The 27,208-nt window shown below is 44.3% G+C and overlaps 1 protein-coding gene across 2 annotated transcripts in view; it reads right to left on the bottom strand.

Moving 5' to 3' along the window:
- TENM2 (teneurin transmembrane protein 2) overlaps window positions 1-27,208 on the bottom strand; it is a 945,756-nt gene that overhangs the window by 187,763 nt on the left and 730,785 nt on the right. Inside the window, exons 6-8 of one of the 2 annotated variants that reach the window (XM_023514814.1) lie at window positions 13,442-13,558; window positions 11,551-11,565; window positions 245-450 (exon numbers count right to left, since the gene is read on the bottom strand). In XM_023514814.1, coding sequence (XP_023370582.1) covers window positions 245-450; window positions 11,551-11,565; window positions 13,442-13,558 — 338 coding nt within the window. The remainder of the gene's footprint in view (window positions 1-244; window positions 451-11,550; window positions 11,566-13,441; window positions 13,559-27,208) is intronic. The other variant, XM_023514817.1, reaches the window with a different exon arrangement.

Here is a 27,208-nt window from a genome sequence, read left to right on the forward strand (position 1 = left end):
CCTCCGCCTCCCAAGTAGCTGGGACCACAGGCGCCCGCCACAACGCCCGGCTATTTTTTGGTTGCAGCCGTCATTGTTGTTTGGCGGGTCCGGGCTGGGGATTCGAACCCGCCACCTTAGGTGTACGTGGCTGGCGCCTTAGCCGGTTGAGCTATAGGCGCCGAGCCAACTGTAGACATCTTAATGGGTGTAAAATGGTATACACATATTTTTAAACACTTGGCTATATCAAATACAGTCCTACCTGGGCATGAGATGGTGGAAGGCCCCTTCGTATGTAAACACCAAACAGAGCATCCTTCCCGAGGGAGATGTTGAACTTCAAGAACTGGGGCTGACTGATATGAATCTGGGACCTCCAAAACACTCCCGGTGGGACTTCCTGAGTCACCCGCCGACCAACTTCAGCTTCGCCACTGTCTATGCTGCTGTTTTTCAATGACCAGGGCACTAGGAAACAAGATAGATACCAAGTCAATGACATTTGTATCCGTTAGTGGTTGCTATATTTCTGTTTCAATACATGCCAGGCTTTTTCTTTTGTTTAATACTAAGATTAAACTTAATGGTAAGTTTTTTTTTTTCAGTCACAGATAAAACATTTAGATTTTAAATATCAAAGCTATAAATTCATAGTCCCGGGGATCTGAAATCTTGGCACAATGCTTTCTAGAAATTCTGTGGTTATTCTTTACTAATCAGATATACTAAGATGTAAATTTGTATGGCTACTAAGCTCCCCAAATGTGACTGTGAGGTGAAAATTATCAGCAGGGGAGGGGAGGGTGACATTAATTGGGCACCACATTTAATTCTTGTACCCTTTCATTATTTCTAGACACAAACAAGACCAACGTACTCTGAGATTCTGAACGAAAATCAGCCCAGAATAAATAAAACAACTCAGGAGAAAATGAGAACTTGATCTCAGACGGACCTAATATTGGGGTAGGTCCCTCCTGGAGTTAGAGGAAGGGGTCTGAGAACCACGGAGAAACGATACACTTTTTTCCTCAGTGACATTAATACATCTCTGCTATGTAATTCAAAATTGCTTATGTTGAAAATATCATTTGCCCATGCTCAGCATCCTTTAGAACTTTAAAAATAGGAGTTTCAGAAATGCCTAGTTTTAAAGAGGATTTCTTAATAACAATGAACCAGTCAGCACTTCCTACACTTTGAAGAGCACTTTCTTTTGCAACCATTCTTACAACCACTCATACGGAAAAACTGACAGTTACTAGCAGTTGCCCAAGGAAAACAAGCTGATCAATCTCTCAGAGCTTCATTTTCCTTATCTCTAAAATGAGCAACAAGCCCAGTTAGAAGCTTGTTGAATACAGGTCATTTGTGATTCCTCAAATGGATTCTGAAGAAATATAAAATCACATCTTATCATCCTCCTATCTTCTTAAAAATTTCTGAACCAAGTCATTCCAAGCACGGAAAGAACTGAAGTCCTTTCTGTTCTGAGGGTCTTTTCATTTCTGGGGCCATGGATCCCTTTGGCAACCCTGTAGATCTGAAAACTTCTTCCGCCCAAGGGGCAAAGGATGGGAAACAAGCTCCCCTCTGCATTCTGCAACAGACAGACTCTTCTGAAAATATTTATCCATTATTTGTCCACCACACATTGCAAAGAGTTTGAACAGTCAGGAGAAATTATAGGACTCTGAAGACTGGCAGGAACAGTGAGTGAAACTCTCTGACTCAGCAAGGCTGGCTCTGCTGCTACCTAGCAGCCTCAACAAGACCAGATCCACAGGTGAACTTGGCCCCAGTTTTCCTATCTCTAAAACAGAGAGGTGACATTTGGGGGTCTCTGAAGGCCTTCTATGTCTAACTTACAGAAGATAACCACAGAGTGACTTGAGGATATAAACGCCCTCCCCCCAAACCTTTTGTGAGATGAGTGATTTTTATTCAGCTTAATGGTGGATCAGAAGTCGACAGGGGCTTAAAAAGAAACATGAATTCTTAAGAAGAATCCTTTAACCCCTAGGATAAGAAAACCAGGGAATGGGCTCCTAAGGGAAGGTTGGAAGCCTCCACCACATAACATCTTTAAAAAGAACATAAGCAATTAGGCGTCCTAAGCCGATCAGACCATTAGATGAAGACTAGATGGTTTGCTTGTCTGATATTCTGAATCTTTTTATGAGGTGCCTAGCATATCCAAGGGACTCTGAATACTTACCTGCCGGGGAAGAAGATAGCACACTGTGTAAGACCAGAGTCCCTGGGCTGAAACTGACTTGGTTCAAATCCTAGCTTTGATACTTACTAAGGTACCAACTTGCTGTGTCTCAGTTTCCTCACATGTATAGTTGGGACACTATTATTTATTTCATAGATTTGTTATGAGGTTTTAATGAGGTAATTCATGCGAAGCTCTTAGAATAATGTCTGGTACAAAAGTATTATTATTATCACCTGTAAGGCCCTATGACTCAATTGAGTGCTGTTTATTTGTGGGTTTTGGTCAAAGTATGGCATGTCCAGGGAGAAACATTTGTTATCTTAAGTTGATAAGAGGCTCTGATTGCTGTATAGGGGAAACTAATTTTTACTTTAAAATGTTGCTTTTGATAGGCTTCCCCCAACCAGATAAAGCCTTTGGGGGAAGGATAATAACAAAAAGGACCCAATAAGAAAGCGATGTAATTAAAAAAAAAAAAGCCCCCTGGGGAAGAAAGTTTGGAGGCCTCTGATAGAGACCAAAAGCAGCCCCAGCAATCATAGCGCGGCAACAAGTTAACGAAATGCATTAAAAATAAAAAAGAACTTTAAAGACATGATTCATCTTTAAACTTAATAAGATGGGCTTTCCTTTGTATCTGTTGGGCTTTCAGAGGTTGCTGGGTTAATGACAGGATCTGAAAAAGAGGCAGGATATCAGCACCCCCAAGTGCTCTAATCTACAGTGGAAACCTAAATGGATTTTGATAATGTCAAGCCAAATGCAGATGCCGGCGACGGGCAGGGAAGCGGCCTCTGGGGAGTGGTTACTCTGGAGGAGCTCAGATAAGGAGCCTCAAAGCGTAGTTCTTGAGGGAGTGGGATCTTGCTTCTTCTCTCAGACCTCAACTTTGCGACACTGACCTCAGTAAATTCGCTGCTACTACCAGTGAGGACAAGCTACTTTCTCAGCAGCCACACCGCCCTCTAGGGGTGTGGACTTGATTGTGTCACAGAGCCTTACAGGTAATAATAATACTTTTATACCAGACATTATTCTAAGAGCTTTGCATGAATTACCTCATTAAAACCTCATAACAACTCTAAGAAATAAATAATAGTGTCCCAACTATACATGTGCTCCTTTTCATATCCCATCCACTAAATAAGACAGTGACCCTGGATGACTCCCACTTTTGGGAGTCAGAACTGGGTTCAAATCCTGCCTCTGGTTCTTCCAGGCTGTGTGACTGCTAACAATACACTTAACATCTCTGGGCATCCAGTCTGCTTTTGTAAAGTGAGAAAAAAATAATACGAACTACCCCATGTGAGTAACAAGTGGAAATCCATAATGAAGAGCTTAGCACAGCACCTGGCACAAAATATTAATGATAAAATAATTGCTACCTCCTTACATGGAATGAAATAGAAGAATGAAATGCTACCCAGGAAAGCACCTGGATTTCTTTTGAGACTATAGAATTTTTTAAAAGACAAAAAACAATTGTGTGTGTACTGGTAGTAACTATGTATGCGTATATGGGCATGCATATGTATATACAAGGTCTGACAATGAAGTTTGCAAACTCATTCCAGAAAAGTGCTACATACCTCATTGCTGAATATCACTACAGTCGCTGTATGGCTAAGAGGTGTACTTCAAAGGTGACATTCAGCAATGAGGTATGTGGCACTTCTTCTAGGATGAGTTTGTGAACTTATTGTCAGACCTCATCTATCTCTCCTCCTCTTGAGAATCTAATTCTGGAATAGACTTAACTTTGGGGAAAAGCTTAAAGTTGGGAGTCAATACCCTGGTCCTGTACCCTCACCCTGAAGCTTTCCTTTCCATTACTGATTATCCACAAGCAGATAAACGGTTCCTTCTCTCTTTGGATCGCATTTACACTTTACTGCAGCCTTCAGCACCTGCTGTTAGGTACAGTAATTGATTTTGCATGACTTTCTAAATGAAATTTAATATTTAAAGGACCTTCCTTGTGGATCTTTTTGAAGAGTCACGAGTAAATGCTTAATTTATCTTTTGTGTAAAATCTTGTAAGTAAACAAACAAATAAACCAGGATAGGTAGAATACAGTGGAAAAGTCCTTAGATTAATTTAGATTAAGAACGAAAAGTCAGGAGTCTTCATCCTCATACTTAATGACCTTGGACCATTCATGGAAGGAAGGGGTGTGAACAAATCATTCTGTTGATGAACTGCTACTGTTGTTACCAAGCGGCAGGCCTAGCTCTCAAAGTCTCAATGCTGTAAGGTATATAAGAGTGGTTTGGATCCAAAGATGTCTTAAATGGCATTTCCCTCTAGCACACTGTGGCCTAAGAGTGGGCTGGGAGGGTCATCTTAGGGTATACACTGGTGTGTGTGTGTGGGTGGCAGGTGTCCACAGGAGGGAGGAGGGGTTGCGGGGAAGTATTTATGTTTGGTTGATTTACAGATGACTTCACTTTTAACAAACCTGATTTATTTAGTATAAGAAATCCATCCTGTTAAACAACTAATGCCTACTTCCCAGCTAAATTCTCCAGGTGTGTAACTGAATTAAGCTTTTGCATGGAGGATTTTACCTTTTTCCCCACATATGTTACATGTACCCGTGTGACACCCAGTTGTGCATCACTTAACAATGGGGACACATTCTGAGAAATACATCCTCAGGTGGTGACTTCATCATTGTGCAAACATCGTACGGTGCACTTCCATAAACCCAGATGGCATTGCCTGCTACACCCCTGGGCTATCTGTGTGGCCAGTTGCTCCTGGGCTGCAAACCTGTACAGCATGTTACTGTCCTGAGTACTGTAGGCAACTGTAACACAATGGTGAGCGTTTGTGTACCTGAGCTATCTAAATACAGAAAAGGTGCAGTAAGACTAGTTTACAAAAGATAAAGCATGATGTACCTGCACAGGGCCCTTACTGGGAATGGAGCTTGCAGGACGGCCAGTTAGTTGCCCTGGGTGAGGCTGTGAGTGAGTGGGAAGGCCTAGCAGGTGTCCTCAAACTACGGCTCCCGGGTCACATGCGGCCCACCTAGGACATTTATCCAGCCCGCCGGGTGTTTTTGCCGCTGCTGCCTGTCCTGCTTAGCAGCCGACTCATCCCTGGGCCTGCAGTTAGCCCTCCAATGGTCTGAGGGACAGTGAACTGGCCTCCTGTTTAAAAAGTTTGAGGATCCCTGGCCTAGGGCATTACTGTGCTCTCCTGCAGACTTCGTAAACACTGTACACTTGGGCTACATTAAATTTATTTTTAAAAAAAGTAACAGTGCTACAAAAGGATGACAGCTATGTCACTAGGTGATAGGGATTCTTCAGCTCCATTGCAATCTTATGGGATCCCCATCGCATACTGTCAATCGTTGACCGCAACATCACTACGCAGTGCACAGTTACATTTAATTTGCAGACTTCATTCAAACTTGTCAATTTTTGTGCTAATATTCCTTACAATCCTTAAAAAGGGATTTTTCTATATACTTTTAAAAAATCTTGAGAACGAGTATGCCTAACTCCTATAATTTTAAAAACAATGACAAAGAGGAAAATTTGCAAATACTGTCTCCAAAGAGATCAAAAGAAAAGGTGACTTTTGCAAACTGCTTCAGCCAGTGTGGAACTCTACCTGTGGAGGTCAAGTGCTGGGTCAAAGAACAGCATCAAAGCCAGGCTGAGTTCCATGGGTGAGAGCTTGAACCTGGGCTCCCTCCAGCCATCTCTGCTATTCTAGGACCACCAAAATGCCTGGTCCCTAACATGACACCAAGAGGGGCAGATAGCAAGGAAACAAAGTAATTAAGGATTTTCTCTTTACCTACAGGTTGGGTATCCTCATATTGGGAGACCTCAAGGAGACATTATTGCCCAGTAGAGCTGGTCAGTCCTGGGTTTGAATCCCAGCTCTGGTGACTAATAGCTGTGTGGTTTTGGGGTTACTTGCTGCCCCTCTCTGAGTCTGTCTACTCATCTGCATAATGGAGATTAAACCACTTGCACGCTGCACCTGAATTGTAGGTGTCTCTACATCTTCCTATCCTGTCGATTGCAGTGTTACCCCAAATCAGCTGTAACTACTTATTTCAGATGTTCAGGGTAAATTTTTGATGGTCTAATTGAAAGTACAGGCTACCCAGTAGAGGCACTAAGTAGGGGTAGAGGGGGCCTTAAAATGAAACAGGCAGTCATTTTCCAGGGCAGCTGAAAGTTGAGTGGTCAGTATGTTTGAAGACCCAGGGGACAGAGCAGGTCAGGTGGATTAAGATACGATGGCCAGAGAAAATCAAGGCACAAGTTCATTCACTCTAGATTGTTGGTGTTGAAGTATTAGCTGCTTCTCACGTAGGCAACTCTGTGCAACCTGCTTTAGTGAAAAGCAGCCAGATTGTATTTATCTAACAATGATTAATGAATGCCCTAAGCAGTGCTGGGTGGGTCATTCATTCATACTTTCAGGCATTAAATATTTGTCAGGCATCTACCCCAAGACTAGGTGGTCAACATCAGAATTGGGACATATGTCATATTCCCATCATTCCTTATCCTGGCAGAATACCATTCAGGGTCCTATGTACTCAATTTGGGGTTGAATTGGGGGCATCAGGAGAAGACATATTAAATGACATCCCATGACCATTCTGTGAAAGTGTAGCCAGTGTGCTTGGGTTCTAGACAGTGATGGGACATGGCATCCTAGCCATGGAGCAGGACCAAGTGCCACCCCACATCTCCTAGGGCTCCACAGCAAACTTTTCTCTCTACTCATGAGCTGCAGAATGAAAAGCAGAGGTGATCATTTTGCCCTCAGAAGCAGATGCTTAAGATACAATGGTTCGGCTAGTTCATCTCTAGCTTAAAGATGAGAATTCTGGGTTTTTAGAGGCAACATTCTAATGATCAATTTCACAGGACAGTCCAACTCTATAACTCTACGGAAGATTGCTCATATAAATGTGAAAGTATTGCCTATTTCTGAAACGTGTACCTAAAATTTCAACCAGTTAAATAAGACTGATGCTGAGCAAAACGACAGCCTTCCATAGCCACATTAGGAGCTAATCATTTCAGAAAATGTTGCCATAATTCATTTATGGAAACAGCGAAACTATTCCCCAAACAAGTGATAAAGGGAATGGACTCACGGTCATATCAGGGAAATGAAGCCTCATCTTAATACTTCCTAACTTAACTGAACTCCGGAGGCACCTTGGCATAAATCTGCCTTGCAGATTATTCTGCCTCACATATTTTTATCTATTGCAAATAAAGTTGAATCCTGAATATTGCTACAGTCATTACACCTCGTTTCCATTTATTTGGGAATCAGGACAACCATCTGAGGGTTCCGTTTAACCAACAGGTCAGTGAAAAAGATTCTTCCAAGGACCTTTGATTCCCTGACCAAGAATATAGCTCATCTGAGACATCAGCAGCTCAGCAGCTGTCACCTACTGTTGGCTGGATGTTCTTCAGGAAGACAGCCCCATCCTGAGAGTCACTGCACCTGCTAGGATGCTCACACTGTCACACAACAATAATACTTTTCATAAAACCCTTCAGCTCTTGGGACCATACGTGGCCTTTACATCTTTTGAAACCTCAATTTGTTGCCTTAGATAAAAATCATCAACTTCTTGCCACCAGGAGTATTAACCATATTTATCTCTGATCGTTTTGGTGACCTTGCTTCTGCACTAATATGTAGTTGAGTTCACTAATGGTATTGACAGTAGATAACAGTTATTGAGTGGCTTTTACTCGCTGCATCATCTTGTGATACCCTTATAATTTCCCCACTTTTCAGACGAAAACACTGAGGTTCATGGATGGGGAGTGACTTGCACAGGGTCTCACAGCTTTTTAGTGGTGGGTCTGGGATCAAAAGCCACATCTGATGAACTCTGAACCCCACATGTCTAACCACTGTGCTGGCTGCATTTCAAACCCTGTGCTATGTCCTGCCATCCCTTGGAGTCCACAGGAGATTGGTTCCCGGACCCCTGTGGGTAGGTTCAAGTCTTTAATATGAAATGGTGTAGTGTTTGCTCATAACCTGTGCCTCCCCTCCCCTATGCTTTAGCTCATCTCCAGTGTTCTTATAATACCTAATATAATGTAGATGCCATATAAAGTTTATACCATATTGGGCTGAATCTGTGGATGCAGAACCTGCAGATAGGAAGGGCTGTGTAAAGGCCACATAGAGGGATGTAGCCAGACAGCAGAGACCAGGTCTCTGGGTGTCCTCACTGACTCTGGAAGTCTGGCAAGTGCCGGGGGAGGGACACTGATTTCATTATCAAAGCCACATCAAGCTGCCGTGATGCTGTGTACAACAGAAGCCATGCAACTTAGAATGGGGCATGAGGAAGCAAAATCACCAGTTTGAGTACATGTAAATGGTACCCATCTGTAACAATGCAGGATAACACGGCCTCCAAAATTAGGGAGTTGTTGTGTCAGGAGGTAGGTTATTGGTATATTTGCAGTAGACACGCAGTTGTGGGATCTTTGGCTCAAATATAACGACTCTTTGCCTTCCGGGAACCTCACTGACTTTGGAAAAGTTCCATGTTGGGAAGTGATCATTCCGAAACCCTGGGCTGTGTTCAATGAGAAGCTGATGAGAGCCAGAGGAAGAATTTACCAACCTCCCTGCTAATCTGGCTCCTAGTACCCTACATTAAGCCAACTAGTAAAAATCATTATGAAGTTTTTGCTGAAAGGGCAAGTGTGGAAAAACATGTTTCTAAACAGAATAACAGTCTTTGCCATTTTTTTCCAACTTGCATACCATCTGGAAATTCGGATTTTTTTCAAAGGGTAGGGAAGAAATGTGCTCCAGGCACAAATAAATGTTTACAGCTGAGTTATAAACCGAGAATGGTAGGGCTTAAAACAGACAGGCTGGCAGAGATGGAACCCAAGCTGCAGTGAGAAGGCTAAGACTGCGGGGGGGTGGGGGGAGGTCAGCTCGTTTTACACGTTGGCCCTTTGGAATCGGAAGTCGCTTCCCACTGACCTCATCAAGCAAATGCTTGAGAAGAAATCCTCATTCTCATTAAATCCTTGTTTTAATTCTTAGAGGGTAAAGGAAAAAGATGAAGTGGAATTGCTGTCTTTCGTGACATCCTGAAGCTAGTCTTTGCATTTGGAAAATATAGCATCTCAGGAGAAGTGGTAGCCTGTGGAAACTTTTTAAACGGACCCGCTGCGGGATGGAGTGATGACGTCAGTGACAGTAACTAAGATCCATTAATCGCTTGTTAAGTGCCTGATGCCTCGTGCAATGTTTTACAAGGCTTCTCTCATTTGGGATGGACAGCAAGCTCATGAGGGAGTTCCATTTCACAGACGAGGAGCTGGAGGCTGAGGGAAGATAAATGAACTGCTTGTGGTCCTGCAGTTGCTAAGTGATGGAGTCAGATCAGCACCAGAATCCTTTAATATAGAGGACCCCTGAATACAAAGTTACCAAGGATACATTACAACCAGTGCTTGGTCAAGAAGGAAAAAATGATATATTGGGAGTTTGGTGTTTCTCTCTGGTCTCCTATAATTTAGATAGTTAGAGAAAAAAGTTCTGGAAAAAGTAGAAATGGGTTTAGGGGACACAGAGTAGTCATAAAACTGTTGTTGTTAATTGCCAGACTGTGACTATTTTAATAGGCTTTGTGGGTCACGTAGTCTCTGTTGCAACTACTCAACTGCACCATTGCATTTATTCTGAAAGCAGTCTTAGACCACAGACAAGTGAATAGATGTGGCTGTGTTCTAATAAAACTTTATTTATAATAATAGATTTGGTCCATGAGATGTACTTTGCTGATGCATGATAGAGAAGACAGGTGATAGATTTTGAAAATGATCCCCAGTTCTACTTGGGAGTTTATTCGTTCTTACAATTTATGCACAAATTGGGTACATACAATGTGCCCTTTACAATTTCTTGTGTATGCCACCTCTGGGCCTAGCCACTCAAACTGGCTTCCCTTATGTTATCTGACCAGATCAGATTACTGTATTGAATCTTCATTCTCAAGGCTTATCAAATCCCAGATCTAGAGAAAAAGCGCGCTATGGCCTTGTAATGAAGACATATGAGTTCATTCCTTTGAACATAGAAATACACACAAGATAGTGAGTGACTCTGACATCTGTGGGCTCCCTCCTCCTTCTGTGAAAACCAACAACCATCCATGCTAAAGTTTAATTGTAGGAGAGCAGAAAAAAAGATAAACCTTGGACCACAACAAATGGAAAAGGAAGACAAAGCCCAAAGAACGGACTCTCCCAACTAATTAATCAAGTGCTTTGTTTCCACTAACACATCAGGGTGTGTAGGCTGCTTTGTCTTTTAGATTCGTTTCCAAGCCTGAAGAATGTAAATACTCCTAAAGACCAGGTAATGAAATCTCTATTGACGTGTCATCTTAGACGGGACTCACATGCCTGTGTTTTGCTTACATTTTAATTTGCTACTGCTGGATACTTTACCCAGTAATTGCTTAATAAGATTAACCTTCTTGGCAATGTGTGGTGTATCTTGATTAAACATTATCGGAGTGAAAGATTATTGTATACCGCAAAAAAATAGAGGGGGTGTTATTTAATTAACTTATTGCCAATATATCTTGATCGTCTCTTTGAAACACTGGAAGACTAGTCGATGGGAATTGATCTGGGTTGTCTAAATGTATAGAATTGGGTAGTGGGGAGCAGGGAGGTCACTGGGCACAGAAATTCAAACCCAAGGTCACTTTTGACAAAAGAGATACGGTTGTGTGAGGAAAGTACAACCTTTCTCGTCCTTTTACAAGCCACACTTTCACACAACTTAAGAAGGGATCTGATGCTCTTCAGTCCCCTGAAGAGCACCATTTTAGTGTCTAGAAAGGAAGGGCTTCGAGTTTTATTTCATCTTTAAGCAATTTTAAATTTTCACACATTTTGGTGAGTATCCTATCGACAAAATTCATCGGACAGCGATTTGGCAAACATTTCATCTGTCTCATAATTCCCCTGGAAGGTATCTGAGCTTGTGATGCGATACAATGACTCACACAACATTTTCAAAAGCAGGTTGCACACGAGGGAAAAAACTTTTGGTCTTTCCAAAGACACAGAGGAAAGTGTTTCTTCATTTACTCATTTAGAGACACATCCTCTTAGGACTTGTTCTCCCAGGGGAGTTTTCTTCTGCTTTCTGTCCAGGCTGGTATGGGATGCAAAAGCCTGGGAGGGCATGGAGCTTAATCACCAGTGGGAGGAGGGCTGATCTTCATGGAGGAGATGGTGCAGGTCGGAGATTCCCATGTGTGAAGACACGATTTGAAAAGCCTTTGTACACAACTTCCCAGTGTCTGCACATATAAAACATATTCCTGCTTCCCGTGATAGAATATGTGTATTCACTTCAAATGAGTCATCTGGGTTCTTCTGAAGGGATGGAGTGCTGACTTGGAGATTAAAGGACATTCATGGACATAACACAACAGAGACCCCCTCAAACAGGTTCCCAAGAGCGCTGTTATTGCCACTTTAGACACAGAATTCTTCTTCACAGGGGGCTGTCCTGTGTATTGCACGATGTTTCACGGCGTCCCTGACCTCTACCCATTAGATGCCAGTCACACTCCCTCCAATTGTGACAATCAAAAAAGTCTGCAGACATTGCCAGATGTCTCCTGAGGATGGGGCCAAAGTGCCCAGGCTAAGAACCACTGCCTCAGAGAACACGGAAAGGTGGATGGTGTCAGGAGTGGGAGGTGAACAGGTTTTTAAATCCGAGGCTAATAACTCGGCTCTGGGTTTTTTGGTCAGTTAAAGCAGAACACGGTCAGTTAAGGCAAAAAATACTTTTCGTATGTAGGCCTAGTTTTACTTACCCGATAATGGAAAGCATATAATTTCATCCTCAGATAAAACTTTTTCATGCTTACTTAAAGGTAATTTAGTATTATGATTATGACAGATGAGTAGAGTAATTCTTAAAGACTGGATAAAAAGACAAAAAAGTCATACTCGAAGCATTAGGACAGCTCTGGGGAGAATAATTTAAGCAGCATTAGCATCTCAGGATGACTAATGTACGTCTCTGAGGGCGGATGAATTCCAGCATCTTCTCTGTGGAAAATGACGGATCTAAGGAAAACTCCAGCATCTGTCTGTCCAAAGATGCACAAGGCATAGATCTGAGTTGAGATTTGTACTTGCTGGCTTGTTTGCTTTGGGGTAAGTTTCTATAACATTCTAGACCTCAGTGTCTCAGAGATAAATTCCTTTAGGGCTGTTGAAGTTACACAAAGCCATGCCTGGCATAGATACAGGCTACTCCCTTCCCCCTTCTTTGAAATATCCCTGGGGGGTAGTTTAAGAAATGTGGGGCGGAACTGGCTACATTTGCTAAGAGGCGCAGTGGAAAACTGTGTTTCTGGGGAAACCCTTCCACACCATCTCCCCCGTTTGCGACTTCCACCCTGAACTGAGCACACCCACCAGCCTGGCTCACGGCACCATTGGCTGCCCCATCTTTTAATTGCTCCTCCCTGTGGTTCTGATTCCTCTCCTCCCTCTTAGCACCTTGTTAGCACGTATTTTTTTCTTTTCCTGCGCGTATCCAGTTGCCTGATTGCTTCAATAAACATTTCTATTGTCCCCTTCACTGTTCTGAGAAGAGAAGCTTTGTTGCGGGAGTTGTCAAAACTCCTTTCTATTCTTCCCCAAAGCAGAACAGCTCCCCAGCTCTGAGCCTCTCTCTTTCACGCCAAACCAGGCACGCTTCCTCCCCGGGGAGGCTGCATCTCTCCTCCCGGGACAGGGACCCGGTCTCCTGGCACGAGCTGCCTGCTGCTCTCTGCCTCCTGATGAGGCAGGACTTTCTCCTGCTGCTGCTCCAGCTGCTGCTGTTGCTGCTGTGGCTGCTGCTCTTGCCCAGGCCTTGGGATGCCTCGAAGCAGCTCTGGACTGCACCAGTGGCCGCAGATAACTTAGGTGCACACACTGCTCAGAGTAGGCACCGTGCCAGCTGAGCGGTGTCACCAAACACAGCGAACAGACAGGGACAGCAAACAGCTTTTAACGGGGTCACCTAGGAAAGGCAATGATTTTTTTCCCCCTTTCTTTTCTTTTTTGCATACCTTCCAAGACTGGGATTAGAAAACCTGAACCAGCTGGTGAGAGCTCTGCATTTTCCTGTGACCTCAAGAGGGCAAGCAGCAGCTGTAACCTCACCTTTGCCTCCAGATGGCATTGTTGCCACATCATCGTTTCCTGGTAAGCCGGTCCTTATCCCATTGTTAAAGGTGTGTCCATCTGCCGGCTGGAGTTGCCAATTGAGTCCGAGCAGATGCATTGCTGCAGGAGAGACAAAGTAATGAAAATATGAATAGATAATTCAGCAATGCAAATGTCAAGGGGGAGGGCCAGGTGCCTTTTTTTCCAAGTGATTGCCTTTTAAGGAAGCAGCAGTTCGAAAATGGCTTGCCCCGGGTCTCGGGGATTAGCTAAACACCGGAGGCAAATGCATCTGGGTGATGAGGTCTCCTCTTCCAGGGCTTCTGCTCAAAGTCTCAGGGGGAGATCTCTCATGGGGGGTGGAGAAGGGAGGAGAAAACATGGCCCAGCTCCTCCAATTGGTGTCACCAGAGGGTAAAACGCCCCTCTGTAATCATGGTGAAGGGTACTGCTCCATCACACACATCCTTCCTCACGCTTTGGACACAGTGGCTTTTAGACATTTGGTCCAGGGTTACTGACAAGATGCTTCCCCCCATACGTACTTAAGTGTCAATCAGCTTCAAAGGTGGCTACCCAAAGGGCATCTGCCCGTAGGTGTACTCCACCTGCTTTGGTACAGCGTAGATATCATTGCAGTATCTGCATGATACAGACCTATTTAAAACCCTACATCCCTATTTCAAACTTTAGAAATATTTTTCTTTCCACCCTTCTTCACGATCAGTGGATACCTTTCAGTACATTGTGGGGCAAACTTAGGAAGGGGTGATGGCAAGGGAATGCTGTCCTTCACAGAAAATATGAGTCTTTCTTTCTGCCTGTCTCTCTGTCTCTGCCTTTATAGGAAGGAGACAGGAGATCTGAAGCACCGCCTCTCCTGTGCTAAGGAAACAAGCCCATCTGCAGAAGTCTCCACCTCTGTGGGCACCTCAAACTTCCGAACAAACTTCTGGTCTTCCTCGTCACCCTGCCTGTGTCAACTGCCCACTGTGAGATCAGCAAACTCAATCCGTACCTATCTCGGATGGCTCTCATCTTTCCTGAGCAGAATGAAACGCAAGCCCCCTCATACCAGCATTCTTTCCAAGTGCTTATGAAAGAAATGTTTCATTTGCGAATAAATAAGGAATTCATTCCCCTGCATAGCTCCCATCCAAACAGTACCCACGCCATGTCTGCCATATGTCAACTGGACAGAGGTTGAGGCCATTGCTACGTGTCCAGCACCGCAGGAAAGGACTGTTGGCATGGAAAGGTTTGGAGTTTGATGTGGGAATGGGAGAAACAATTAACCACAGGAAACACAATTAATGCTTAGGAAATTGTTCACCCAGCAATTAATTCTGCACCACCACTTAAAGTCAGGCTGTGTTCTATCAGGGTTAAAAACCCATCTTCAAACAATAGAGCTCAGCCTGATGGCTGCAGATGGAGGGAGCAAGGTGTCTGCAAGTGAGTTCCTGCTTTTGGCTCACACTTGTATGTGTCTTACAACCTCGTCTCCTTTCTATACCTTCCTCGGAGGTGTGAGGCCCACTGTTGCTGCTTCTCAAGATGATAAATACTAATAAGAATAAGTGACATTTACTGTACACTTTCTGTCAAGGTAACACCTCATTTTCTTCTGTAGTTTATCTGTCCTATTTAGGTCATTTGTTTGAAGAGGCCAGATTCCACTGCCTCAAATAATGACATATTTTCACCATACAGAGGTCAGGAAAAGAGAACTAATCACGGCAGCTTCAAGATAACGATAGCTTCTGATTTGTAATTACCAGGTGAAGAGAGCCAAGGAATTAGCTATTTTTAAATGATTTTTTTTTTTTTTTAAAGAAAAGGGTTACTATTAGGTTAGTGGCGTTTGCCTTGAGCCAGCTGCGTTTGCACTGGAGATGCGGTTCTTTCGAGGAGGGTCTCTCTGGGTTTTCAAACAGACACCAACAGGTACTATGGGTATAGCTGAGGCCCCAGCATAACAAAGCTTTGATTTCTACATCTATGGAAGGAAGTGGTGGGTCCTGACAGGCAACAATGACAACCTCCCCAGTGCCCCATCCATATGAAAACTCTTGTCAAAACGGCTCTGCTCTTACAATGCTCAATCTTGTCAGTCCAAGGTGCAGAACGAATCGCAACCGTCAGCTTTGGGAGAGCAGCTAGCAAACAATCACCTCCCGACACCGCACACCGAGAGGATGCATGGGAAGCCGTCTTCAAGGATGCCTCCCCGCCTGACCCCCCACCTTTATATTTGTTTTGGGTTCTATGGCATCTCTATGTTTAAAAAGAATTCTGAAAATAAGAAAACTACAGATAAGGTGAAGAGACTTAGGGTCAGAGTATGCCAGAAACTGCTCCGACAACTCCCAGATGTGAAAAGAAACATTGGAAAGTCGGATGGCGATGGGAGCGGGGAAAGCCGAATCGGCTGAGCCTGAGACCTGCCCTCCCAGCAGAAGCAACGCTACAAACACGAGGAGCAAGTTTGGGCACATTTCCTGTTGTTGAATTGAACATTACGTAAATAAGTGAGAATTATATCAGGAGTATAACCATCTTCTCTTGGTTTTTTTTGGGGGGGTATCTGAAATAGGATTTTATTGGCTTTTTTAAAATCTTGATCAGCTATTTCTTCCCTCTTCCTTGAGTAAGAAAATGAGACTATAGCTCTGGCCTATGGGGAGGGACTAAAGCGTCCTTAGGATAGAGACCCAGGGGCCCTGTGAAGTAAATGAGCTTCCTGACTAATGAGAACCCTATTTCTTATTCTGCTACAGATTTGCTCTATGGCTTGGGCAGAGAAATCAGTCTCTCAATCAATCTCTTCCTTCACCTTCTGTAAAGGTTTCTCTTCACACACAGCATAACTTCTCCTTAAAGGGCAGAGAGAGAGTACGTATTTGCAACCCCCAGAAGAACAGATGGAGAGTCTTGAATATAAAAGGCACTCCCTCTGGGCAGTGCCTGTGGCTCAGTGAGTAGAGCGCCGGCCCCATATACGGGAGGTGGTGGGTTCAAACCCAACCCAGGCCAAAACCTGAAAAAAAAGGCACTCCCTCAATGTTTATTTGAATAGACAATGACACATGTGGGCAGATTGAGGGGGCTGGATTGTAGGATTATGTACTTGTAGATAAGAGAGGACACAACGCAGAGGTGACAAGGATGGGATAAAAAAATATTGCTAGCAATATGGACTTGTTTGCAAAGAGGGCTATTTTGATTATCAGTAGGTCAATACGTGTTGCCAGTCACTGATGTTCTCCTATGGACAGGTATCAGAGCAGACATTCTATAGGTATCTCAAGATATCTTAGGTCAGGTGCAGTGGCTCATGACTGCAATCCCAGCACTTTGGGAGGCCAAGGCAAGAGGATGACATGAGCCCAGGGCTTTGAGGTTGCAGTGAGCTATGACAATGCCACTGCACTCTAGCCTAGGCCACAGAGAAAGACCTTGTCTCCAAACTACAAACAAACAAACAAACAAAATATTCACACTCACAGGTAGGTACTACCATAATCCCCATTTTATGGATGAGGAAACTGTTGACTGTGATGTTTGATCACAGGGGGATTTCAGAATCAGAAGGAGGTAGTTCTCTGTTTTATATCTCATAGTGATCTCATTACAAATTCTATGGACAACGGATCCACCCCACCTTCTGCTTCCACTGACCTTGACCTTGGGTGATACAATCATTTATGAGGCAGGTAGGCAATGCCATTTTTATGTAACAGATCTGTGCATTCCTTTACATTTTACTGGGTTAGGATCTTTTCTGAAATCCAGCCAGAAAGAATTAGCACATATTTTGGGCCACTATATTTATTTCTATGAACAACAAAAATATCTCTTTCCACATTATGTCATAATGCTTCCAATTTTAATCTACTCTCAGAGCCTGACTTAGAAAACTGAGAAACCACAGAGTAGCTGGTTATTGCTGCTTCATCTTAAGATTTTGTGTAAATGCCAGACTCACTAAGATCCTGGATGCACTGGGATCCGCCCCTCACCCCACCCCAGTGCTCCAGCAGTTCACCAGAAAGGCCTCACTCAGACCATCTTGGGGTCGAAAGTGAAATGAGTTTAGGGGCTCCCCTCTAACATTACTCTCCCCCATGGATGGCCAGAATGTACAATTCATCATGATTTGACAGGCTGCGCTCCAGAGAGACCCTCAGATGAACACCAGGGCTCCACGGGTCGGCAAGAATGGGATGGAGAAGGGCTCCGAGTGGAAGCTCATGGAATCCAGGTGGCCGCTGGGAAACCAGCCACTGAAAACACAGCAGGCAGCCAACCTCCGAATGGATCCCTCTGGCTAATTGGAAAAAACTTCCATCAGGTGATGACAAGGAACCAAGGCGGGATGGCTGGACCACACACAGATCCCCAATTTCAGGATTTCAGTAAGAATAATAAACAGACCTACCTGGCCTATTAGGGTGTGAAATTTTCTTATTGAAGTTGCTGTGTTTTTGTGCCAGATGGGCTGCAAAAGAAATACTCTGAGAGAGCCAATGCCAGAGAAAGGTGGTAGGTGGGGTTTGTTGCAGATAACTGAGAATTCTCCAGCAACCACAAAGGACAGGGAGATTATAGGCCCAGAAAAGTGGCAGCTTGGAATGGGGCTTGTTTGAAATAGTAATTAGGGTATGTGTGGGCCCTGCTGGGTGCCACTTAGAACCTTCCCTGTTCCTTGGCTGGCAGAGGATCAACCTGACAAGAGAGTCAATCAATATGTCAGCAATACTTCCCAGCGAGCGGCTCAGCCCCTGCTTGTCAAAGAGGCCAAACATGGAGACCACGGATGCTCTGTGTTTGCTGAGCAGGCCCCCAGGAGCAGGGGTATCTTTAAAGATCAGGCTTGTCGATACATAACCCGAGGAGGAGATTGGGCTTTCCCTTTGAAAATGGAAGACTTTTCGGGCCAAGCAGGGCTCAGGGAGTGGGAGGAGGGAGCCAAGCCCGCTGGGTCTTGGGGCTCAGAGCGCCATCAGATTCACAGGGGCCTTGGAGATGATGACAAAGCTTGCTCAGAGACCAGTAGGACGATGGGAAGGGTCAGGGCTGCGTCTCCCTGCCTCTGCATCAGCCAATTAAGTCAACAATGCCAGGGCTCCTGTGGGAAATACAGCCAATTCCAAAAGGGCCACTGCTGAGAGCAAGAGAACCACAGTGGAATAATCGGGGCTAACACGGGCAACTGCTAACCCTGAGCCTGCACAGACAACCCGTAAGGGCCCCTTTGCAATCAGCAGTGAAAATCAACGCATGCAAACGAGTCTCCCCAGTGATGACAGTGACGATTAACATTTACTCTGACACTGTGCCAGGTAGTGGGCTAATTACTTTAACTGTGGCGTTTATTGTTTATCCTTCAGCAGATATTTACTGAGCGCCCACTGTGTGTCAAGGGTGTCCTAGGCACCAGGAACAAAGCAGTTAACAAAAAGTCTTCGCTGTCATGGAACTTACCTTCCAGTGGCAGACGACACGTGCAAGTGAAAAGCAGTAAGGAGGGTGGAGAATGGAAAATTGTTTTTTTCTCTATTGTATATTGTTTAAGGATGGCATCTGTTCTAGGTATCATTTGAGCAAAGACCTAAAAGGAAGCAAGAGAGCAGGCCCTGCTGATATGTGGGGAAGAACGTTCTAATTTGGAGAGGAGTCGGGCAGATGGAGGATGGCGGGGTGGGCAGGGTGGTGGGAGTAGACATTTGGGGGGAACTTAGCCTTTTGTTTGGGTGAGATGGATTGACATTGGGGGATTTTCAAGGAGATGAAAGCTTATTTTTCTCCTATTGTCCCCCTGTGAGATGGTGATAAAACTTATTAAAAAAATGTTATAGATAAGGACATGGAAGCTTAGAGAAGGTAAGTAACTTTCCCAAGACCACACAGCCAGTCAGTGCGACATCTGGGATTTAGATCCAGACACATGTGACTTCTGAGACAGTGCTCGGAAGTCCTGTGCTGTCCTTCAGCGTCCTCACTGGAGAATGTGAGCCCTTCAAGTTTTCCAGGCGAACCATTACTTGGCCGAGACTGAACAGGGCAGGTAGGCTCTTGTGAAGGCTCACTCAGGAATAACCACTTCCCTCTGTGAGCAGTGATTGGTCTCTATGAATGCGTCTGGTTAACATCCAGTTTGTTATTTAACTTAAAAGAACCCCCATTGTCAATATAAAATAAATCTGTTTGGCAGCTTCAGTGGCTAGTCTGGCTGGCCAACAACCAATACAATTGGTGACGTTTCCCTGGGTCTGCTTGCTTGTCCTCCTTAGGGGATACAGTTGAGTACACTACTTCTTTCTCAAGAGGAGGGGGCCCGTTGCAATGTGCTCATGATATCCTTTTTAGGGGTGCCGTCAGTGCCAAAATTACCTTCTGCTTAAGAGAAGAGATGCCAGCAACACCGTGAGGGATCACATTCTTGGAAAAGCCTTAAGACTTAAAAGGAGTTTAAAAATTTAAATCTTGAAGGGTTACCAAAAAAAAAAAAAAATCCCCTTCTAACTGCCTTGGAGAAGTGATTTTTCTTATTTTTTTTTTCTTCCCAGACAGTGTTGCAATACACTGAATGGAATGAATTTTCAAAGCACTGCATGGAAGTTACACCCACAAATCCCTTTACCAGTAATGGGATTTGTGCATCTATCTCCCAAGGATGCTCTGAAAACTTACTAGCCTCTGTCCAGCTTCCAGCTTGCAGCTTCCAAATGGTTGCAAAGCTTAGAGTTCAGGAATTACGGAGAAGAGGAAGGGTGCAGAGAGGCAGAGAGGCCGAGAGGATGCCAGAATCCTGGCAGGACCACCGCAAATGACCCTCGCCGGCATCCGTACCTCTCCGGGCACGCCCGTCCTCCAGCCACCGTCCTAAACTGTTGCCAGCAGGTATTTTGTCTGTTGCTTTCCTAATTCTAGTCCCTGGCAAAAGCAGGGAGTCTTTCTGTCCTCTCCTCCTTGTCTGCCATGAGAACAAGGTGACAGTGGCACGAGGCAGCCCCGGGACCAGGGAGCAGCATGTTCTTGAGACAAGCGGAATCCACACGGAAGGAGCGGCGCATTAATCTAGTCGGTGACAGCATCCGGGTGGTGCAGGGAGTGGGAGGTAGCACAATATTAATCAATTGCTGTGTTCAGAGGAAAGAAATGTGGCTCCTTGCAGCGTCAGGGTGTGTGGGGGACCCCGACGGCATCTTCCAACCTTGGGAACCTGCGGCTGCAGGCGCACGGCAGGTGGCTGCTGTTGACATTGTGAGTGTGTCGTATCTAGTGTGCCGAGCTGACCTCTACCCACACCCCCTCGCTCTCGGCATCACTGGGCAGATCAATACTCCAGACAGACACACGTGCCCAGAGTCACTTCTGTTCCTTGTGTGGCGTGTCCAGGAATGTGCCCGACTGGTGAGGCCGGCAGGCCCCCCTGTCCACAAGCCGGCTCATCCTTATGCAGAGAAACACGCGCTTGGAACCGTCAGCCACGCAGGGTATCATTTCCCACCCTGGACCACCCCGTTCTTGCTGCAGTTTTTTCCCTGGGAGAGAAATAAAAAGCCTTTCTTTCTCCAAGAAAGGGCCCATGTGATCAAAATACCTTTAGAGAATGATAATATCGGTAGGTTTTATTCACCAAATAAATCATGGTCTGGGATTTTAAGAGCTTTTTTTGGTTAACAAAACACCCCCCCCCAATCCCCCCACACACCACCCCCCAAAATGCATCTTTTCTGCCTCCACCCCCCACGCCAAGCTTGTCATTCCCTGTTGACAACCCAAAGCATATTTGTCTTTCTGTAAAGAACAGCAGCCAGCAGCCCCGATACAGAAGACCACCGACTAGGAAGGGGAGACGCGCGGGCTGCACGCGGCCTGGGCCGCCAAGTCCTGGGAAGCAGACATTATGAATGTTTTAGAGGATAAGATGTCATATCGATCGGGAGATGTGCAGTGTGTGCTGGAACAAAGAGGGAGAACTCTCCCATGAAAAATAGCCCTCTGCAAGAGGGAGCAGCGAGGGGGCCACGGAGGTGCCAGAGAAGGCCCCCGGCTCCGGTGTTCTGAGGGCACGCTGCTTCCCTCCCCCGTGGTGGGCAAGCGGGGAGAGCCGTTAGGTCCACTTCCCTTCCTGAGTCTCCAGCACCTCTCAAAAATCTGCCCCCAACACACCTTATTTTCTGAACTCCAGGCAGAAAAGCCAAGGAGGAGCCTTAGCAATCCACACAAAAAGGAACTACCTCCCTTCCTGGGTCCCTGGGATAGGTCAGTTTCCATCGTCTGCACTACCACTCCTGAGCTGATGACCTGGCCCAAACAACCTTACCTCTCTGAGCTTCACTTTCCCTGGCTGTAATAAAAACTTACATTGAGGTGGAGGACTGACTCAGTGTCAAGCACTATTCCACATTCCCTTCCTAATGCCGCGCCCCCTTAATACAGTTCCTTGGGTTCGGGACCCACAGGTTGAGAACTGCTGCGCTATTCTAAGCCCTTTATATGCATTACCTCATCTACAGTCAACCTAGAGGTGAGTACTGTTATTATTCCCATTTTGTAGAGAAAAGCAAAAGGCACAGAGGTGCTGGCTGGCCTGGAGGTGGGGCAGCTGGTTTACAGCCAAGCCCGTGCTCCTAGCCACACTTTCCCGCCCTGTGATTATGTCTCTGTGGAGAAGGATGCTCAAACTGACTGTCTCAGTCTGTCAGTGTTGCCATAAAGGAATCCCCAAGGCTGGGTAACTTATAAAGAAAAGAGGCTTGTTTGGCTCGTGGTTCTGCAGGCTGTACTAGAAGCATGGAGCCAATGTCTGCTTCTGACCAGGGCCTTGGGAAGATTCAGGGTGGACGGTGAAGGGAAGGCACATGTGCAGATCACATGGCAAGAGAGGAAGCAGGAGACAGGAGGAGGTGCCGGGCGCTTTACAACGGCCCATTCTTGCAGGTACCAAGAGGGAGAGCTCATCTGCTGAGAGAACGGCTCCAAGCCATTGGTGAGGAATGTGCATCCAAGGCTCAAACAACTCCTACCAGGCTCCACCTCCAGCACTGGGGATCATACGTCTTTTCTTTTCTTTTATAAGATCATATTTCAATGTGAGACTTGGCAGGACCAGACAAACCGTATCCATATCCAAACCATAGCACCAGATTTGTAGGCTGTAGTAGGGACTAAGGAGGGGACACAGGAAGCATTCAAGAAACATCTCACTGCCTGCTGAGTCTTGGGTGGTTTTGCTATCACAACAATAGAACTGTGGCTAATTTTTATTGAGCACTTAGCACGTGCCAGTCTTAGTGATGAGTAGTGTTCTCGATTTTATCAGGTGTATATACGGCTTTCTGCTTTTTCAGATGAAGAAACTGAGGCTCAGAGAGCTAAAGTGGCAAGTAGGTGGTAAGTGGTGGTGGGATTTGAACCTGAGCTGTGTGACACCTAAGGCTTGAGCTCTGGAGGAGCACACTGCCCATCTCACAGCTGGACATCTGACAGTGTCACTCCAACCATCCGTGAAGATTGGGGTGATATTCATCTAGGGATTCTTCTCCCACCTGCGTAAACCCTCTTCTAGAGCGACCCCTGTGGTTTCCTTTTCTGCATTGCTCTAGAATGACTTGCCTAAGGTCAGACAGCCCATGACTCACTGAGCCAGGATTTGAACCTTGGTCTCTTGACTCTTTGGGGCTCTCTGTACTGTCCCCTTCCATCTCCTAAAGAAAGACAGAGAATTCTTATACCTTATTAAAGAGAAAATGAGGGACTTCAGAGAAGCTGCCTCCTATCACTTGCTTAAGATTTTTATTACTGGGTGGTGCCTGTGGCTCAATGGAGTAGGGCACCAGCCCCATATGCCAGAGGTGGCAGGTTCAAACCCAGCCCCAGCCAAAAAAAAAAAATACTGCTTTTAAAAAAAAGATTTTTTATTACTACTATTCACAGAGTAGGGCATGAGCAAAAATAACCTCTTAATAAAATCAGTCAATCATAGGGCCTTATTTACCCAAATGAGAAAAAGACATTTTACCACAGAGACATTTGAACTTGACTATTCACATCTGCTCAGTTCACAATCACAAAGATGTGGAAACAACCCGAGTGCCCATGGACACATGAGTGGATTAATAAACTGTGGTACATGTATGAAATACTATTTAGCCACGAAAGATAGATTTTGCATTCTTTGTAGAAACCTGGATGGAGTTGGAGGATATTCTCCTAAGTGAAGTATCACAAGGTTGGAAAACAAGCATCACTGGTACTCAGTACTAAGTTGAAGCTAGTAGACTGCCAAGTACAGACCCACATGGGAGAAAAACTCAGTTAAATCCAAGAGGGAGGGAGAAGGGAGGGGCTTAGTAGGTTCCCACCCACTGAGTACAATGCCTGGATATATGGCACATACCCTGGGTGCAGGACACAGCTAGGACTCAGGCTTTAATCTCACATGTGTACATTATAGAACCTAATGATTTTTACCCTCATAGTAATCTGAAACTTCAAAGAAAAAAAGAGTTTTCAAAATAACATGGCCCTATGGTCCTTTCTGATCTTAGTTCGTCAAACTGAGTTTCTATGACAACTTACTTCTATAGCAGAAGTTCATTCACAACCGGAATCTAAAATCAGCATTCTTCTATTTCTACCTGGTCAGACGATGCCAAGGTCAATACAGCTCCGTTCCCTCCTGCATGTGAACTTGGTACTTTTTCAGGAGTGAGAAATGAGTTGAAGAAATAAGGATGTTGAGCAAATCCTGTATGTAATTCTCATTTCAATTTGGTCATTTGTTCAGCAAAGCCAAATTAGGCACGTGGGGAGGCCTCCAATGTCCTTTTCAATTTTTAATTTTTGACATGGTTAGCTCAAGAATTTTTTTTTTAACTTAGAAATAAAAAATCCCGTATTAGCAAATTGGGCTTGATCTGTCTCTTAAATGGTTTTTAGTTAAGTAGATTTCACATGGCTAACCTGAAACATTTAAAACTTGATTCTGATGGAAAAGGATATTGTGTTAAAAAAAAATTACTTCTCTCTGCCATTGCCTGATTGGCAGGGGGCAGGGGATGAAGACCTGGGGAATGGGGTGGTGCCCCTCCATCTCTCACACTCCTAATATCAACACGGTCAACTTCTTAGGAAGAGAAAGCTAATCTAGGAGGAAAAAGGATCATTTCTTTCTGGAATGTAAACTACCTGTACCTATAAAAAAAGAACGACATTTTCAGCTGCAATTAGATAAATGACACAATTAGACTTATTTTGAGTTTGTGACAATTTACTTAATAGAGCTAATTTCAAGGGTTTTATGTGACACTCAAATCGCACACATTTCTTTAGTGCTAAAGGCACACGTTTCTCCCAACAGGCATTGGGGGCTGCATTGGCATTTTTTGGCTTATACAAGCATCGCATTGATGGCAGGAAGACATTCGACTTGGTCATAATGGACCTCCCTCCTCCTGAGGCTTATTTCCCATCCCCCATCCCAACTCTACAGAAGACCTGAGCCAGGCATAGCCCAGCTCACCTCCAGGGGCAGGATGGGGTCTCTTGAGTGCCAGCCTGGGAGAGATCAGAGCTAACCTGTGTTTTCAGAGCTAAAGAAAGATGATCAGGTTTATAAAGTTCCCCAACTGGTTTTCATTGCTTAGCTCTCTTAAGTTAAATGTCCTCTTGTGTCTCCTACTAGATTTCATTCAAACTTTACCAGGGCTCAACTACAACTTGAACTTTACCTTAGAACTGAGAACAATGGAACCTAAAAATCTGTACCTTCATATTCATTCTAAATAAAAAAAATACAATTCATTATTAAAAAAACAAAACTTTACAAGACACTCCTAAGTATTAAGCCCTATTTTGCAGATGAAGAGATCAAGGCTTGTTGTAGGTACGCAACACACCTGAGGCTAGGGGGGCAGATTTTATTTGTTAAATTTATTAATCTGCAATTTCAATTTCACCAAGGTCCCATAGTTAGGACTCAACCTCAGAAGCACCTCTGTTCTGCAGTCTCAGAAATAGCCTTCCCGTTAGAGCATCTTAGATCCTTCAGGGGGGTCCAAACTTTCTTCTCTGCTGCCATGCGTTGGAAGGGTAAGAATTGTCTTGGGCCACTCGCTAAATACACAAACACTAATCATAGCTGATGAGGAAAAGAACAGGTCAGAACTTACTTTTGCCCATATCCAATACCACAGATAAGCAAAATAGACCAAATAATCTGCATGTGGCTGCAGGTTGGACAACCATGCTAGCTTTGCTTTCAGTCTGTAGGAAAGATTTGTCCAAGGTAATGGAAGTTGGGTCTCTCCTCTGAAATGTCCTTGTTTTTTGGAGCTCTCCACCCTGAATGTCATTTGCATTCAGCGCCGGAGCAATGCTGCCCCAAAGAAAGAGAACACCGGCCACTTCTGGAATTTTCTGATAACCACATCAAAGAAGTAAAAATAAATTTAATAATATATTTTTAACATACTATATTCAAAACTGATAACATTAACTGTTCAACATGCAATCAACATAAAAATCATTAATGAGATGTTTTACATTTTTTTTGCACAAAGTCTTCAAAATTTGGTTTTATTTTACAATTACAGCAACTAAATTTTCAACAGTTAAAATGAAATGTGGTCCTGCCAAAGCCATAATAGTATGCTGCACGAAACTAGTTTATGACATTTCCATTTTGACTTTAAATTAATTAAGATCTCTGTTTGCATTGCACATGTGTCATGTGCCAAATAGCCACGTGTTTTCGTTGGACAGAGCAGGTCCTGGACCACCGTGGCTCACACGGCTCCTCTAGGCTGATTTCCTTCCCCCAAGATATCTTGTACCCAACACCTCTCTCAGTATTTATGGCTTTAGATGGTAATTACTCCCTTACTAATTATTTTCCTCTCTCCCAATTTTGAGCCATGGGCACCTCTGAGAGGTGAGAGTAAGTCTTCCTTCCTCTAGTTCCCCCTCCATCCCGCAACCAGCATACCCTTTAGAACTTGGTAGTGTTTAAGAAATATTTTTTGGATGAAAGCATGGCTTCAAAACTTGGATTAAAAAAAACACAATTTGCTGAAGTCTTACAGTGTGCCAGGGTAAGGCTAATAATGGCAATTGTCAAACCAATATCTACTAAATTTTTACTTTGTGCCTGACTCTCGATGACTAACTGCTTTTAAGGCATTTCTTATTTCATCATCCAATCAAATTTGGAGGTAGCAATTATTCCCATTTTACACACGAGAAAACTGAGGCTTAGAGAGATTAAATGCCTTGCCCACTCCCACCCAGCTACGAAGTATCAGGCTCAGGAATACACAGATATATCTTAACCACCCTTCCAGGATTTCCCCAGTTATTGACCATGTTCACGGTTTCCTCCAAATCTGGGCTCCACTTATCACTTACCCTGTTATTTCCTGACTACATTTTGAAATCAATCTCTTTTTTAACAGTTGTGTTTTTGTTTAACTTGTAGACAAGGACTTATAGACAACCCAGAATTCTGCAAGGCAGAACTCCTTGTTCAGTATGAGCCTTGATACATAGTAACAGAGTATGTATTAAAAAAACGAAGGAAAAAAAATCAATGTCCTTTTTAAAAACTTTCATCAATTTGGCCTCATTCCCAAATCATATCCCTGAAATAAAAAGCTTGCTGTACTAGCTTTTTTCCCTTTTTGCTAGGTTTTGTGATACATTAAAATAAACACGTAACTATTATAATACAGAAGTTTCCCTCCACAAGGCACAAAGTCA

The sequence above is a fragment of the Otolemur garnettii genome, unplaced genomic scaffold (assembly GCF_000181295.1).
Source record: "Otolemur garnettii isolate 467f Iridium unplaced genomic scaffold, OtoGar3 scaffold00003, whole genome shotgun sequence".
In the NCBI taxonomy this organism is placed as follows: domain Eukaryota; kingdom Metazoa; phylum Chordata; class Mammalia; order Primates; family Galagidae; genus Otolemur; species Otolemur garnettii.